Raw genomic sequence first — 14,389 nt, 5'->3', positions numbered from 1 at the left:
TACTTGGTGACTAAATAAGAGAACAATTGAGCAGTAAACTCTGGGTCTCTTCCTACTGCAACAGCTTCTTGAGTGGCACTCCCAGCCTCTGGGTTGCTTCCTCATTCCTTCCTAAAGCCCAGGGCTCTAAGCCCCAAGTCCTTCTACTTAAAGGCCTCCCATGGCTCCCAGGTGCCTCCTGGACGGAGCAGAGATGCCTCAGCTTGAAGACCCGGGCTCTTCGCACAACCTCCCTGAGGTCAGGAGATGGCCAAAGGCCTTTTATTTAAGGATCCCAGTTAATTGAGAATAGACCCAAAAAATGAAAGAAAAAAACAAAAAAGGTAAACTGGGTTACAAAAATTGTGGGGCGTTTTTAAACGTCATTTGGGGCAAAATAAATCCTCAGCGCGTCCCAAACCCAAGAAACCATAATGATGCCGCTCACGAGATAACCGCCAAAGGTTCTCACGGTTATTTCTGGCCGCACGACCGGTGGACCGGCGTGGCCAGGAGCCCAAAGACCAGTCCCCGGGGGCAGCCCTGAGCCCCCGCCCCGCCCACACGAACGAAATCCCGCCCACCGCCTCCCCGGGAGCGGGAGCCGCGAGAGCCGCGAGTCCGGAGGCGGCGCCCCTCGGTGACCTCCCCCCCCCCCCCCAACGGAGCCTGCGAGGGGGCGCGCCCGCCCGGGCCTGCCCCGCGCGGGTCCCGGCGGGAAGGCGGGGGCTCGCTCCCCGCGCCACGCGGCTCGACCAATGGGAGCGCGCGCAGCGAGGCTCCGCGGTCCGTGCCGCGGGTACTGAAAACCCGGCGCGCGCAAGCCGTCCCGCGCTCCGCGCACGCGAGGTCGGCGCGCGCTAGCCCGCGGGCCCCGAGCGCGCGCCTGACGCCCCTGCCCCGCCGGCGCGCGGCGACGCCCGGCCCCGATGGACCCCCAGACCCCTACCCGGACGCCGGCCCCGCGCTACTTCACCTGGGACGAGGTGGCGCAGCGCTCCGGGCGCGAGAATGAGCGGTGGCTCGTGATCGACCGGAAGGTGTACAACATCAGCGAGTTCACCCGCCGGCACCCGGGGGGCTCCCGGGTCATCAGCCACTACGCGGGGCAGGATGCTACGGTGAGCGCTGCCGGACGCAGGCACGGGAGGAGGCGGGGCCGGGCGGCTGCCTCCGGAGGTTCCGTGCACGAGGCAGGAAGTTTGGCACCCGCGGAGAAACTCCCAGCTAGCCCGGGGAAGAGCCAGTAGGCGCCGAGCGTCCCCGTGGCCCGCGACCCAGCACGGGATGCAAGGGCAGGACAATGGCTGTGAAAACTGGAATCAGGAGAGCGGAGGTGGAGGCCGGCAACGTGCCCACACAAACAAAGGACTGCGCCGCCCTGCGTGCGTTCCGTCTGCGGTGTCCAGATTTAGGCAGGGCCCAGAGCAGGACAAGTGGGGAGGAGAGCCAGGATGCAGGGTGCCGGGGACCGCGGTGCTGCTGAGGCCGGGGAGTGGGGGGGGGGGGGGGGGTCAGTGGCCGGGAGAGGGAGTCTCAACCTGTGTCTCGCTGGGTGGGAAGGGAGCGCAGCGGTGTCTAGACTGCGCGTGCAGGCTTGCCGAGCGGGAGCAGGAGAGGGAAGCAGTCTCGGGGATAGGGCGGAGGTGGAAAGTAATTTGGCGCCCGCTGCCTTAGGCACCCCCGCACAGTGAGGGAGGGGCCTCACCGGCCGGAGAGGACTGACGACTGATGGTTCACAGGGGGTAATAGAGCGGCGTGCAGAAGTGGGGGCGGGGCGGGCATACACTTAGCAAGGACCCTCGGAGCGGTCCTCGAATCCTGTGGGGAGGTCACTCGGCCGCAGGCCAGCGGGGTGTCCAGCCATTCCCCGCGGCGCACAGCAGTTTGCATTCCTAGGCTGTGGTTCGCATCCTTCCTCCTTCGGGCCTCACTAAGGGGTCCGCGTGCCACCCAGCCCCAATCCTGCCCTTCCCTTTCTAGACCACCTGCTCTCGGAGCTACGGCAACTGGCACCTCCTGCCATATTTGGAGACCCTGTGGGGCCCCGTGGAGGCTTTGCTTCAACGTGTCCCCTCCCCCCTACATCCTTTCGCCATCCCGAGTCCGGCGGTTCGACCCCTTCCGCTGTCCCCGCCCTCCGCCCTTGCCATCCCGGAGGGCGCCTGGGGCCGCCGGAGTTCCCGTTTTGTCGCAGCGGAGCATAGACGTCTTGGGCTGAGGGCCCGCCCCTCCCAGCGACGCGGCCGGCCGGGGGTGGTAAGGCCAGAACCTGCAGGGGTCACCCCGAGTGACCACTGGGAAGCCCGGACGGCGGCGGAAGGCGAAGACGTGGGCTAGCGCATGCGCAGACGAAGCAGGCACCGCCGCAGGGTCTTCCCACAGTGTGATTTGGGGCCCGGGCTGAATGGCCGGGCGGCGGGGTTGGCGATTGGTCCAGATTTGTGGTGCCACCGTCCACCGGCTCCGCCCCGGCTCCCGCCTCAGAGTGCCGGGGAAGGTTCCCCGCAAGGCCTGGCCTACCCCACCTAAAGATTATCAAAAGTAGCCGCTCTGGGGCCGGGCGGGATCCGGGTGGTCAGAGTCCTAGGGGAAACATGGAACCCTACCTGGAACAGCGGTCGGCAGAAGGGGTAGAAATGCAAAACTTCCCAGTTCGGGCGTAAGGAATCTAACCACATTTTATGAAGAACCCCTGCCTCAGAGAGGGTCTGTTAAAAGTCCCACAGAAAACAAACAAACCAGAAATCTCGTAGCCCCACCCATCCCTTCTAGTCGCTTCTCGCTTATATCTAAATTCTTGTGCAAAAGCCGTCCCTAGACGTGCCTGGAGGAAAGGCCAGGCCAGAGAGGACTTTCTGTGGTCCCCCTACCTGCACTTCGTATTCCTTGGTGTGGTGCCTTTCTTTCTAGAACACGTGTCGGGGTGCTCCTGAGCTGTGGACACCTGGGAAGGTCTAAGCACCCTCAAAGGGCAGCTGACTGGAGGGAAGTGGTTTGAACTCGGATCCGGCCTCCTTGCTGGGTCAGGAGGATGGCCTCTGGTGTGAGCCCTCCAGGAGTCACAGGGGACCGGGCTGGCTTCCTAACCAGTCTGTCTTCTCCCTTTCCTTGCAGGATCCCTTTGTGGCGTTTCACATCAACAAGGGCCTTGTGAGGAAGTATATGAACTCTCTCCTGATCGGAGAACTGTCTCCAGAGCAGCCCAGCTTCGAGCCCACTAAAAACGTGAGACTCTGCTGTTTGGAGACCCTGTGGTTTGTTGAAGGGCAGGCGGTAGAGAAGGCAGGCCTCGCTAGGTTCACAGGTGACCACAGTCAGTAGCTCTTGCAAGGCTTGAGGCCCCCGCTTCTCCCACATTAGTCATTGGGATGCAGGCCTAAGGCAGGAGGCGGGGCCTCGGAACCTCTGGTTCTCCCAAGGCTACCGCCACCACCGCTACCATCACGGAGGCCTATCTGTCGAACCCTCACTGTGTCAGGCATCCCCTCGGCTAACCCTCACACACTTAACAGAGGAAAAAAGCCGAGGCTCAGAGAGGTTGAACAAGGTGGCCGAGAGTCACCCTGTGAGCAAACGGCGGAGTGGACACTTGAATCGAGTCTGTTTAACTCCAAAGACCATGGGCTCCTCGGCGCGACGCCAGAGCGCTTTCTCCTGTCCTTTCCTCAGTTTGTATATTTCCCTAGGATTGTGGGCTTCCTGCCACGATCTGGGGGTGGAGGGTCCTCGAGCCTAAGAGGGCCCTTGTTTCCAGCAATGTTGGAGTGCAGCTGGGAAGAATAACAGCCCTTCCCTCTCTACCCTTCCACAGAAAGAGCTGATCCACGAGTTCCGGGAGCTGCAGGCCGCCGTGGAGCGGATGGGGCTCATGAAGGCCAACCACGGCTTCTTCCTGCTGTACCTGCTGCACATCCTACTGCTGGATGTTGCTGCCTGGCTCACCCTCTGGGTCTTCGGGACATCCTTTGTGCCTTTCCTCCTGTGCGCGGTGCTGCTCAGCACGGCTCAAGTGAGAAGCCGTCACTTGGCTCGTCAGGAGCGCGGCCGTGCTCGGCATCCTCGGGGAAAGCTCTTTGTGGGCCTCAGAAGGTCACGAGCCCGGCCCTGTGCCGGGGCAGCGCTGAGGATGTGGGGCAGAGTCCGGGCAGAGAGAGATTTTGCTGTCCGTGGCTTCTGTCTGCTCCTTGGCCACGTGTGCGCCTTCATTTCCTCACTGCCTCCCCAGCCCCTCCTCCACGGGCCCCCTTCTTTCTGTGGAATTTACCTGAAGCTTCGTAGTCCGGTTCTGCCATAGCCCAAGTGTGCCAAGAGCCCAGGTTCTGACTTCTCAGCAAAGCTTGGCTTTCTCCTCCCCACCACGTTGCCCAACACGCTAATAACGCTTGGGCCCTAATGGCAGAACCCGTTTGCCGAGCCTTCTCGCCTCTGTCACCCTGTCCTGTTTCGTAGTCGCGATTCGGCACATCCTAGGTCCTAGAACTCCAGAGCTGGGGAAACTGAAGAACAGGGAGAGGATGGTGACTTGCCCCCACTCTCATGTGAGCTAGCGGCAGAGGCAGAGTTAGGAGCCTGACTCCTTCCGGGTTGTGCTCAGGGTACTGTGGCAGTCACAGGGGCTAGGGAGACGAAGGAAGGGGGTGACGCAGAGGAGCCGCTGAGGTCAGTGAGAGGGATGCCGGAACGGCGGGTTTTGCTCTCAGCGCTAACCTTTCTCGCCCAGGCTCAGGCTGGCTGGCTGCAGCATGACTTCGGGCACCTGTCCGTCTTCAGCACCTCTACTTGGAACCACCTGCTCCATCATTTCGTGATTGGCCACCTGAAGGTCAATGGGATGGGGAGGGGCTCTCGAAACTCCGGTCGATGAGGGGTTGCCTTGGGGGTTTGGGGAGAACGCTGGGCTTTCGGACTCACGGCCCTACTTTTCTGTAGGGCGCCCCTGCCAGTTGGTGGAACCACTTGCACTTCCAGCACCATGCCAAGCCCAACTGTTTCCGCAAAGACCCGGACATCAACATGCACCCGTTCTTTTTTGCCCTGGGGAAGATCCTCTCTGTGGAGGTGAGTGGAGGTATCGGTGGAACGGCCTTAGAGAATGGGAGCCAACCAGAACGGAGGGCTCTGAGGGCAGTGCTCAGTGCGGTTAAGACGTCGGGGACAGCTGGCTGGCTGGCACCTGTGGGAGGCAGCAGGCAGTGAATAAGCCGCCGGGGGCAGAATCGTTTGTTCTCCCTGCTGAGTTCACGCTAGCAAGCAGTTAATTGCATAAAGGCACCTCGTTCTACAAAGGAGCCAAAGGATGACTGGGAGGTTATGGCACAAATCTCTGGTCATCCTTGAAGGTGATGGACGGCCCTCCTCGGGGTGTTTTTGGACACTCCTACCCCAGGCAGTCATCTTCCCGATCCCCGCCCCCCACCCCCGGCCCCGTGCACTTTGATATCCTCCCGTGCCTCAGTTTTCCCCATCCACAGGCTGTTTGAGTCTTCTTTGATGCCCAGTGCCTGGAACATCCGTCCATTGGCTGGTTCTTCCCACCCACCTGACCCCAGCCTGACTTCCGGGGTGGTTAGCGTTGGGTTTGAGCTCCCACCGGAGTTATGAGCAAAAGTTGTAATGCAGTTGCTAAAGGATGAGCGTCAGTAGGAGGCTTTGAACAGCCAGCAGGGTTGTTTGCAAAATTCCTTTAAAACCTTTGTGCCAAGGCTCTCGGCTGCGGTCTGAGTTGCGCTAGGTTCCCTCCCTCTCTGTGTGCTATGTCAGCATGCCAAGAATTCAGCTGTTCAACACCTTTCCATTCCAAGCGTGAGTGAGTGCAAGTAGCCCGGCGGCCCTCCCCTCTGGCTATGAGGAGGACAATGCGGACAGGCCTTACAGCACCGGCTGTCCTGACCCCGGGAGCCCCACGTTTGAGGCTGCCGCCTGTCCATAACATCCTCATTTTCCCACCCACTACACAGGGACTTGGTTTGCTACACATCCGGTACTATGTTCTGGTCAACAGTGGGCAGATGTTGACTCAGCTCTGGCCCCACCTGCCTCAAGTGGCTACTTCAAGAGCAATATGGGTTGTTAGGCAGAGTACGTGACTCTTGTCCACACTCGTATCGTCACTGTAGAGAGTTTAAAAAAAAAAAAAAAAGGTGGGAGTTTAAGTGGAAGAGAACCTTCTCACACCGCTCCCTCTATTGCATCTTGGTACTGGGGTTTTCAAGAAACTCGTATTGGCAGACACAAAAAATAGAAAATGATTGGGGCGCCTGGGAGGCTCAGTCGGTTAAGCGTCCGACTTCGGCTCAGGTCACGATCTCGCGGTTCGTGGGTTCGAGCCCCGCGTCGGGCTCTGTGCTGACGGCTCAGAGCATGGAGCCCGTTTCGGATTCTGTGTTTCCTTCTCTCTCTCTGACCCTCCCCCGTTCATGCTCTGTCTCTCTCTGTTTCAAAAATAAATAAACGTTAAAAAAACAAACAAACAAATGAATAAACATTAAAAAAAAAACCTTAAAAAAAAAATAGACGATGATCTAGGACCAATAGATACGTTTTCCCGTCTAGTTACAAGGCTGAGGATGGGCAGCCTGTTAGTAAATGCCTTGGCCACAGGCTGCTTGGCATTTGGTTCCACCCCTCTGGGCGAAATTCACCTGGTTGCTAATCCCCATGTGCAGCGGACACCTCACCCTCAATACAAACTTTGTGGCTCTGAGAGTTGAAACACAGTAGGGCAGTTCTGAGGATCAGGATAGCATCTGATTGCCATTCAAGGAAGCAGCAGTGGATAGGGCTCCCATAACAGTTCCCAAATAGGAAGCCACTGTTCTTCCCACACGTGTCACCGCACAAGACAGGTGCCCCTCGTCTGGCTCGATGTTGCTTGGGACGGGGTGAGCTTCACCCCAACATCCAGTTCATCGACAAACCTTGTTAATACTGTCTCCAAAACACCCCAGATCCATTTCCCCATCTCCACTGCTTCCTGTCTCCCCCCACCACACACACACACACACGCACGCATCCATCTTGGAGCTGGGTTACTACTCCGGCCTCATTGGTCTCCCTGCAACTGTACCCACTCCCACAGTTCATTCTCCCCTCCTCCCGGCAGAGCGAGCCTTCTAAAGTGCAAAGCTGATGATACTATACCTGTTGAAAGCCTTCCAGTGGCCTTCCCATCACCACCAGAATAAAACCCACGCTGGTTACTGAGGTCTTACTGGGGCTTTCTGAGGTCCAGCGTGAATTGGCCATCCCGAGTTTTCTAGCCTTGTCAATCTGTCTTTCTCTGCCGTTGCTTGCTGTTCCCAGCCATACTGCCCTTTCTGGCTGTTCCCTCTGCTTTAAATGCTCTTCCCCTGAACTTTTGCTTTGCTGGCTCCTTATTCAGGTCTCAGTTCAGACGTCAGCACCTCAGAGAGACCACCTTAGCCAAAACACCGCCTCTGTCACTTTGTCGTATTTTCCTGTTTTTATTTTTATTTAAAAAAAATTTTTTTTAAATGTTTGTTTATTTTTGAGAGAGTGAGCGCTAGAGGGGGAGGAGCAGAGAGAGGAGACACAGAATCCGAAGCAGGCTCCAGGCTCCGAGCCGTCAGTACAGAGCCTGATGCGGGGAACCCACGAACTGCGAGATCATGACCTCAGCTTAAGTCGGACGTTTAACTGACTGAGCCACACAGGCACCCGTTTTTATTTTTTTATTCTTATTTTTAAAAATGTGTGTTTATTTATTTTTGAGAGAGAGAGAGCACATGCACACAAGCAGAGGAGGAACAGAGAGAGAGACACACACACATACACACAGAATCCAAAGCAGGCCCCAGGCTCCCAGCTATCAGCATAGAGCCTGATGCGGGATTCGAACCCACGAACTTTGAGATCATGAGCCAAAGTCAGATGCTTAACCGACTGAGCCGCTCAAACACCTCATATTTTCCTGTTTTTAATCTGTAGTTACCTTGAGCTCTGTTCACAGATTTACCACCAGCTTCCTGTCCTCAGATTACGAGCCCCACAAGACTAGGAACTTTGTGTTGTTTGCCTCTGTATCCTCAGCACTTAAAACAGTGCCTGGCACATAGTAGGTGCTCAGTAAATGCTTGCTGAATTAATCAGTTAATATAGAAAGAATGCTTCATTTAGCAGAAGCACCTTGCACAGAATAAGCTGGTGATAGATAAGAAGAAATGTTACTGTCAAAACAGTGGGGGGATGCAGGGAAAAGATGTGCTGGCATTCTGCTCGGGGGTAGAGCGCCACCTGTGCTCTGTGGTTATCTGGTTGCCAGAACTAACTGAGGCAGGCGGGGCAGAAGGAACCATCAAGGGAGTCAGTGGAGCTTTGCTGTCACGATCCTGGGTGCCCATGGCGAGAGGTTCCAGGCTGACTGACCCGGCAGCACCAGCCTGTCTCTTCGGCAGCTAGGCTTACAAAACAGTCACTACCCGGAAAAGCCGTGCCAGAACCTTCAGACTTGCCAAGGTCTTGGTATCCTTCCCACAAACATTTGCCCAACTTTCCTTAGCGTTCAAGGGATTTTATAAAGTTCTCGTTGAAATCAAGACACCAAAAGAGAGGTGGATGGATGGATGCAGAGGGAATACATACCGACCTGTGTAGGGGTATAAATTGTTGTCCATGGAGAGTTTGAAGTCAAAAAAGTACCAGGTGGGAGACAAGGGGCGGGGGGGGGGGGGGGGGGGGGACGCGGAGGGGCCTGGACCCCTTATGACAGAGGTGTCTTTGGAGAACGCGGGGAGTCCTGAGGACCCGTAGACGCTGTCGTGCTCGTCCCTTATGTGGGCGTGGGCCATTGAGCCGTGCACCGTGGTGTGGGTGCACCTGGCTTATTACAGCCCAGGCCTTCACGTGCCAGGTGCTGGATGGAGGGAAGGCTGGGCCTGCTGGAGCCTTCCAGTAGCACCAAGCTGACGGCCCTTGGAACAGGCCTGAACTCCCGAGCAGGGAAAAGCCAAGGTCACGGCAGGAGGGGAACCGGGTGACTGGTTCTGTGGGTACTCATTTGCGTTCGCTTTTCTTCACAGCTTGGGAAACAGAAGAAAAAGTACATGCCATACAACCACCAGCACAAATACTTCTTCCTGAGTGAGTGACCTCCGGCGACACAGGGGGACTGTCTCGGGATGGGGGTGCCGACGGGATTGTGGGGAAGAAATGACTTTGTGGAGGTTTACGGCATTTTGAGTAATGGCCGGGGGAAGTCCCGTGTCCCCAGCTGGTTCCTCCCTGCCTGGGAGCCAACTGTCATGTCACCTGAGCAGGGACAGCAGGCATTTGTGTTAGGGGCAGACTCGTTCCTCCAGTCCCACCCTGGCTTTCACAAGACAGTTGAATAGTCAGGTGCAATTGTCCCAATTAAACCTTAAACTTTATCTTAGACCTTGTGAAACAGACGCATGTCAAGGTGACTCAGTGGGGCACAGTCCCAACACCCAGGGGGATAAAAGGTAGACGTGGCTATGGGAGCGGAGGAGCAGTGACAGCGGAAAAGGAGGACATTTTCTGCAGCCCGTCTTAAGCTCTTTCTGAAGACTGCGCTATGTTCTTTGCTTTTAAAATCTCCATAATGCCTAAAACTGGAGTTTTAGAATTCCTTGGAGAATTCAGATTTTTAAAGGAAGGGAGGGGAGGATTCCATCGATCCTATTTTAGCTCTAAAGAACTTATCCTAAGTACCTATTACGAACCTTCACTACTGGAGAAGAATGTTAGAATCCATGGCACATCGGGGTAGAGGAGCCGCGGGTGAGCCCTGTCACGCAGGGGGTTATAGGTAGGCATCAGGGCCCTGCAGAGAAGGGATACAGAAAAGGAAATGGGACAGCATATAGGACGGGGCCGCTTCTTCAACTCCCACTTTTAAGAGAAGCTTCTCTGCCCCTTCCCACCCCTGACCTCCAGGGCTTCGGGTTCAGTGGCATGGGCTCATTTCCCTAGTCCAAGGGAGTGAGCTTTCAGCCTATGAAGCATCAGCAGGGCCCCCCACCCCAGCATGCACGCGCGCGCGCGCGCGCACACACACACACACACACACTTACCTGCTCCTGTCCCTTCACCTTCATGGCAGAGCAGCCAAGAACACAGGGCAGGTGATCGTGAGGCCAGGCAGGGGCAAGCCTGGGGAGAATTGGAGGTGCTCTTCTAAAAGCATGGCAGCGGAGCCAGGTTCTGTGCGTGGAGCTTGAGTTTCCCAGCTGCCTTCTTCCACTGGAAAGGAATGCCACTCCCACCCCTCCCCATCCCGGCATCCTCTCGGGGGCCTCTGCCTTCCTCAGACTCGCACTCATGCCCACCGCAGTGCCTGCCGGTTCCAATGGATTGAGGAATGCCAAGGCGGCTGGAAGGGGCCACAGGAACAGACGGCAGGGGGGCAGCCCCATGCCAGAGGCCCCCTCTCTGGCACTGAACTGCCCCCATGCTGCTCACACCTCCTCTCTGTCTTCATTTCCTCCCCAGTTGGGCCCCCAGCCTTGCTGCCTCTCTACTTCCAGTGGTATATTTTCTATTTTGTTTTCCAGCGGAAAAAGTGGGTGGTGAGTATCCATGGCCCCAGAGTCCCACATGCTTTGTCTTCAGTACCCTGATGGAGGGGAACGGGGTTCTCCAGAGGAAATCCCACTGTGACCTACCCCAGGCCTAATTTAGAGCAAAGTAATAGAACCAAGTGTAGACCTTCCTGGTCTCTAGATGGGATGATCTGGGCTCAGCAGACGACCTGACTCCCAGTGCCCTCTTCCATCCTGCCGGCATCTCCTGAGGCTCTTGCGCTCAGCGGAAAGCCAGGGGCCAGCCAGGCTGGGGGGGGTGGGGGGGGGGGGGCAGGTGAGTACGAGATGGCACCTGCTCCCAGGAAATTTCTGATGAAACAGATGTTGTTGACCCCAAAGAGGTAGAAGCAGGAGGTTCTGAGATTCCAAAAGGCCCTGCTGCCTCTGGCTGGATGAGAGGCATTGGAAAAGGCTTTGCCAAGTCCCTTCTGGCTGGCCTTGGAGGAGGAGGGGTGGAGCAAGGATGGACTCTGAGCAGAGAAGCCGGGAAGGGAGGGGCAAGTTTGGCCACTGGATACGTTGTGGACTCAAGTGTCAGGGGAGGACCGCGGGGCAGAAAAGTGGCCAGAGGTTCAATCAGGGCACTGGTGCAGACCGAGCCTTGGTCCCGGAAGATTCATTTGGCAGCATGATGAAGGGATAAAGAACTCAGGTGGGTTGGGAGGAGCCGGAGGCAGGGGCCCTTGGCGCCTGTGAGAAACGGGCAAGGAGGACTGGGGGCTGCCGCCAGGACCGGAAGGAAGGAGAGGCGGCACTAGATACGGCAGGACCGGGCAGCTGCGAGCAGTGGACGGGTGCTCCAGTCTGGGCACCTGGCGGAACGGCTGTACCGTGCAAATCGGTGGAAAAGGAAGAGGAAGACGTGCTTTGTGCCAGTCACAGTGCCCCCTACCTCTCCACGCAGGACTTGGCCTGGATGGTCAGCTTCTACGCCCGCATATCCCTCACTTACGTGCCGCTGTTGGGGCTGAAAGGCCTCCTGGGCCTTTTCTTCATGGTCAGGTAGTAGTTGATGGGGGGAGGGGGGCTGGCAAAGAAAAGGAGGTGTTTGGGAGTCCCGAGTCTGGTGTGGGGGCCGTTTTGGGGCTTTACGAGGCAGGGGGTGTTTCAGGCGTGGGCTTGGGAAGATGGCCCGGCTAGAGCAGTAATCTGGGGGAGAGGCAGGGCCCTGACTTGTCCCCTGCCTGTCTGTGCGCCATAATCCACCAGGTTCCTGGAAAGCAACTGGTTTGTGTGGGTCACACAGATGAACCACATCCCCATGCACATCGATCACGACCGGAACATGGACTGGGTCTCCACCCAGGTAAGGGACAGTCACTTGGAAGATACGTGGGAATAACACAACTAACAAACAGGGTGGGCGGGCACAGATGCAGGCTAGGGGGCGGGGGCAGCAACAGTTAAGTCCCCCAACAGCGCTGCCTCATGAGCTTGAAGCTTCTGTCCTGCCACCACGTGGAGAAGGGAGTGACCAGGGACGGTCCCACACCCCCTCCTCTCAGCCAGCTCTACTTGGAAGAAGGCCGGCTCGGCCTTTACATCTGGCACGCAGAGTCATGCTCTCCCCTGCCCTCTTCTTCCAGCTCCAGGCGACATGCAATGTCCACAAGTCTGCCTTCAATGACTGGTTCAGCGGACATCTCAACTTCCAGATTGAGCACCAGTAAGTAGGGAGACCTGAGAAGCAGGGTCCTTGGGAGGGTCCGTGGGGGGGAAAGCAAGGAGGTGGGAAGAGTGGAATGGGAGCCACTGACTTTCCCGTTCTCCCTGAAGTCTTTTCCCCATGATGCCTCGACACAATTACCATAAAGTGGCCCCCCTGGTGCAATCCCTGTGTGCCAAGCATGGCATAGAGTACCAGTCCAAGCCCCTGTTCTCAGCCTTCGCCGACATCATCTAGTGAGTACACGAGCCTGGAAAGATGGCTGGCAGGGGGGGAAGAGGGCGGGCAGTGGGGGTGGTGATGTGTAGGATAGGAGCAACAGGCAGGTGTCCCCGGTCCTCTGGAATGGAGGTCACCAAGACAAAGGCAGGGTGCCCTGCTGGTCTTGTTGGCCAAGTCGGCCTTTGCCGTCAATGCCATGGCCCAAGCTCTTTCTTAGAAGCAAACGGGAGGGAAGGGGCCATATGCCACGGAGATCAGCCTCTGTACCTCTGTAAGAGCCTCCCTATACGGCTTCTGTAGGGTGGTTTGGCTTACGGGCTTGGCTCTGCCCTCTCTCTCTCACTGCTTGTTCCCAACTTGCCCCCACAGCTCACTGAAGGAGTCTGGGCAGCTCTGGCTAGATGCCTACCTTCACCAGTAACGACTGGCACTCCTCCCCCCACCTGGAAGAGATGTCTGTCTTCACTGATAACACCAGCCCACCGGGAAGGGGAGTCTGCACCAAAGCAGAGGGGAGCTTATGGGACAATGCCACTATAATTCTAATATTCAAAGGGGGTGGGTTTGAGGAGACAAAGGCTCTGACTCAAACCTCCCCCCTTTATCTTCCAGGCACAGATTTAAGACCCAAAGGGGTAGGGGACCGTGCATGCCTTCTGGAAGGAGCGGTGGGCCTGATGGGGCAGAGATGTGACAGTTTTGTTTCCTTTTTCTAGTTTGGCAGATGCAGATGGTTGGTGAGCAAAGAAGGGGGTCCAAGGGTGTTGGAAGACTAGGGAGGACCTATTGAGCCCAGAGATCAGGAAGAGAATGAGCATTAAAATTCCATCCGGGGGGTGTGTGGGTGGCTCAGTCGGTTAAGCAGCAGACTCTTGACTTCTCCTCAGGTCACAATCTCACGGTTCCTGAGTTCAAGCCCCAGATTGGGCTCTGCATTGACAGCACAGAGCCTGCTTGGGATTCTCTCTCTCTCTGTCTCTTTCTCTCTCTGTCTCTCTGTCTCTCTCTCTCTCTGCTCCTCCCCCGCTCATGTTCTCTCTCTCTCTGCTCCTCCCCTGCTCATGTTCTCTCTCTCTCACTTACTCTCAAAATAAACAAACATTAAAATAGACAAATGTATAAAATTCCAGCCAGCAAAGGGGTGAGCCCATCTCACTGGTCCGCTTCTCAGTGCCTTCACCCTCACATGCAAACCTCAGAGGTTCGCAGGCTGGTGGGAGACAGAGCAGCTGAACCTTCCGAGCAAGATTTAGAAAGGAAGGGTTAGTGCTTAGATTTGAGGCCTGGCATAGCACACTGGGAGGCTCAGCCTACTCTAGGGCTAGAGGGGACCTAGGTCTGCCTCAAGCTGCTGGAGAAGCACTTTTCCCACTTGTAGAAGTGGGCAGGGCAAAGGCCAGGGCTGTGGTAATGGAAACATCTGACTTTAAAGGATCCTGGCCCTACTGGTTTTGAGTTCATGGTCCATCCAGGGCACCCAGGGAGCAGTAGGTCCTAGGTCTTGCCAAAACAGCAGAAAGAGTTGCTGGCCACTCGGAATCCCTTTACCTCGGGTTCACCTCTTGCAACCACCACCCAAGGAACAGGACACTTCTAGGATGGGGAGTCCATTTCTTGATCCATAAGCAAGTGACCACGTGGGGCAACTGAATGTTCTCCCTTTGAAACAAATGAGGGCCCCCAGGGGTTTCCCTCTGCCTTCCTACCTGTAATTAATTCCAAGTTTAATAAAGTAGTTAGCACAAGTGGACCACATCGGGAGACCTTGAATTACCAGTCACGAGGAAACCACAGATTGTGGTCCTAAAGAATAGAAGGGCCGTAAGACATTGTCTACAACCTAACTTATGTTACAGTATTCCTTCTGAGTAGGAACAGTGAGTTAAATACAATCACTTCATAGTTCTAAACCAGAGATAGGAAGATAAAAAAAACACAGAAGTTTTGTGAGCTATCA

General features: G+C 56.5%; 1 protein-coding gene across 3 annotated transcripts; it reads left to right on the top strand.

The window, feature by feature from the left end:
• The first annotated feature begins 583 nt into the window (after positions 1 to 583).
• On the top strand, positions 584 to 14,187 carry FADS1 (fatty acid desaturase 1). Of its 3 annotated transcripts, none has more exons than XM_045485515.1 (12): positions 584 to 1,100; positions 3,097 to 3,207; positions 3,794 to 3,991; positions 4,703 to 4,804; positions 4,912 to 5,040; positions 9,021 to 9,081; positions 10,453 to 10,529; positions 11,449 to 11,546; positions 11,754 to 11,850; positions 12,131 to 12,210; positions 12,321 to 12,446; positions 12,802 to 14,187. In XM_045485515.1, the coding sequence occupies exons 1-12, from the start codon at positions 909 to 911 to the stop codon at positions 12,851 to 12,853; spliced, it is 1,323 nt and encodes a 440-aa protein (XP_045341471.1). In that variant the 5' UTR covers positions 584 to 908; the 3' UTR covers positions 12,854 to 14,187. The 3 variants fall into 3 exon arrangements, with proteins under 3 accessions (XP_045341471.1, XP_045341474.1, XP_045341472.1); XM_045485518.1 differs by lacking the exon at positions 584 to 1,100 and adding an exon at positions 1,239 to 1,364; XM_045485516.1 differs by lacking the exon at positions 584 to 1,100 and adding an exon at positions 2,562 to 2,612.
• Positions 14,188 to 14,389: the final 202 nt, after the last annotated feature.

Source organism: Leopardus geoffroyi, chromosome D1 (genome assembly GCF_018350155.1).
Source record: "Leopardus geoffroyi isolate Oge1 chromosome D1, O.geoffroyi_Oge1_pat1.0, whole genome shotgun sequence".
NCBI classification, from domain to species: Eukaryota; Metazoa; Chordata; class Mammalia; order Carnivora; family Felidae; genus Leopardus; species Leopardus geoffroyi.
This window is presented reverse-complemented; position numbering and strand designations above follow the sequence as displayed.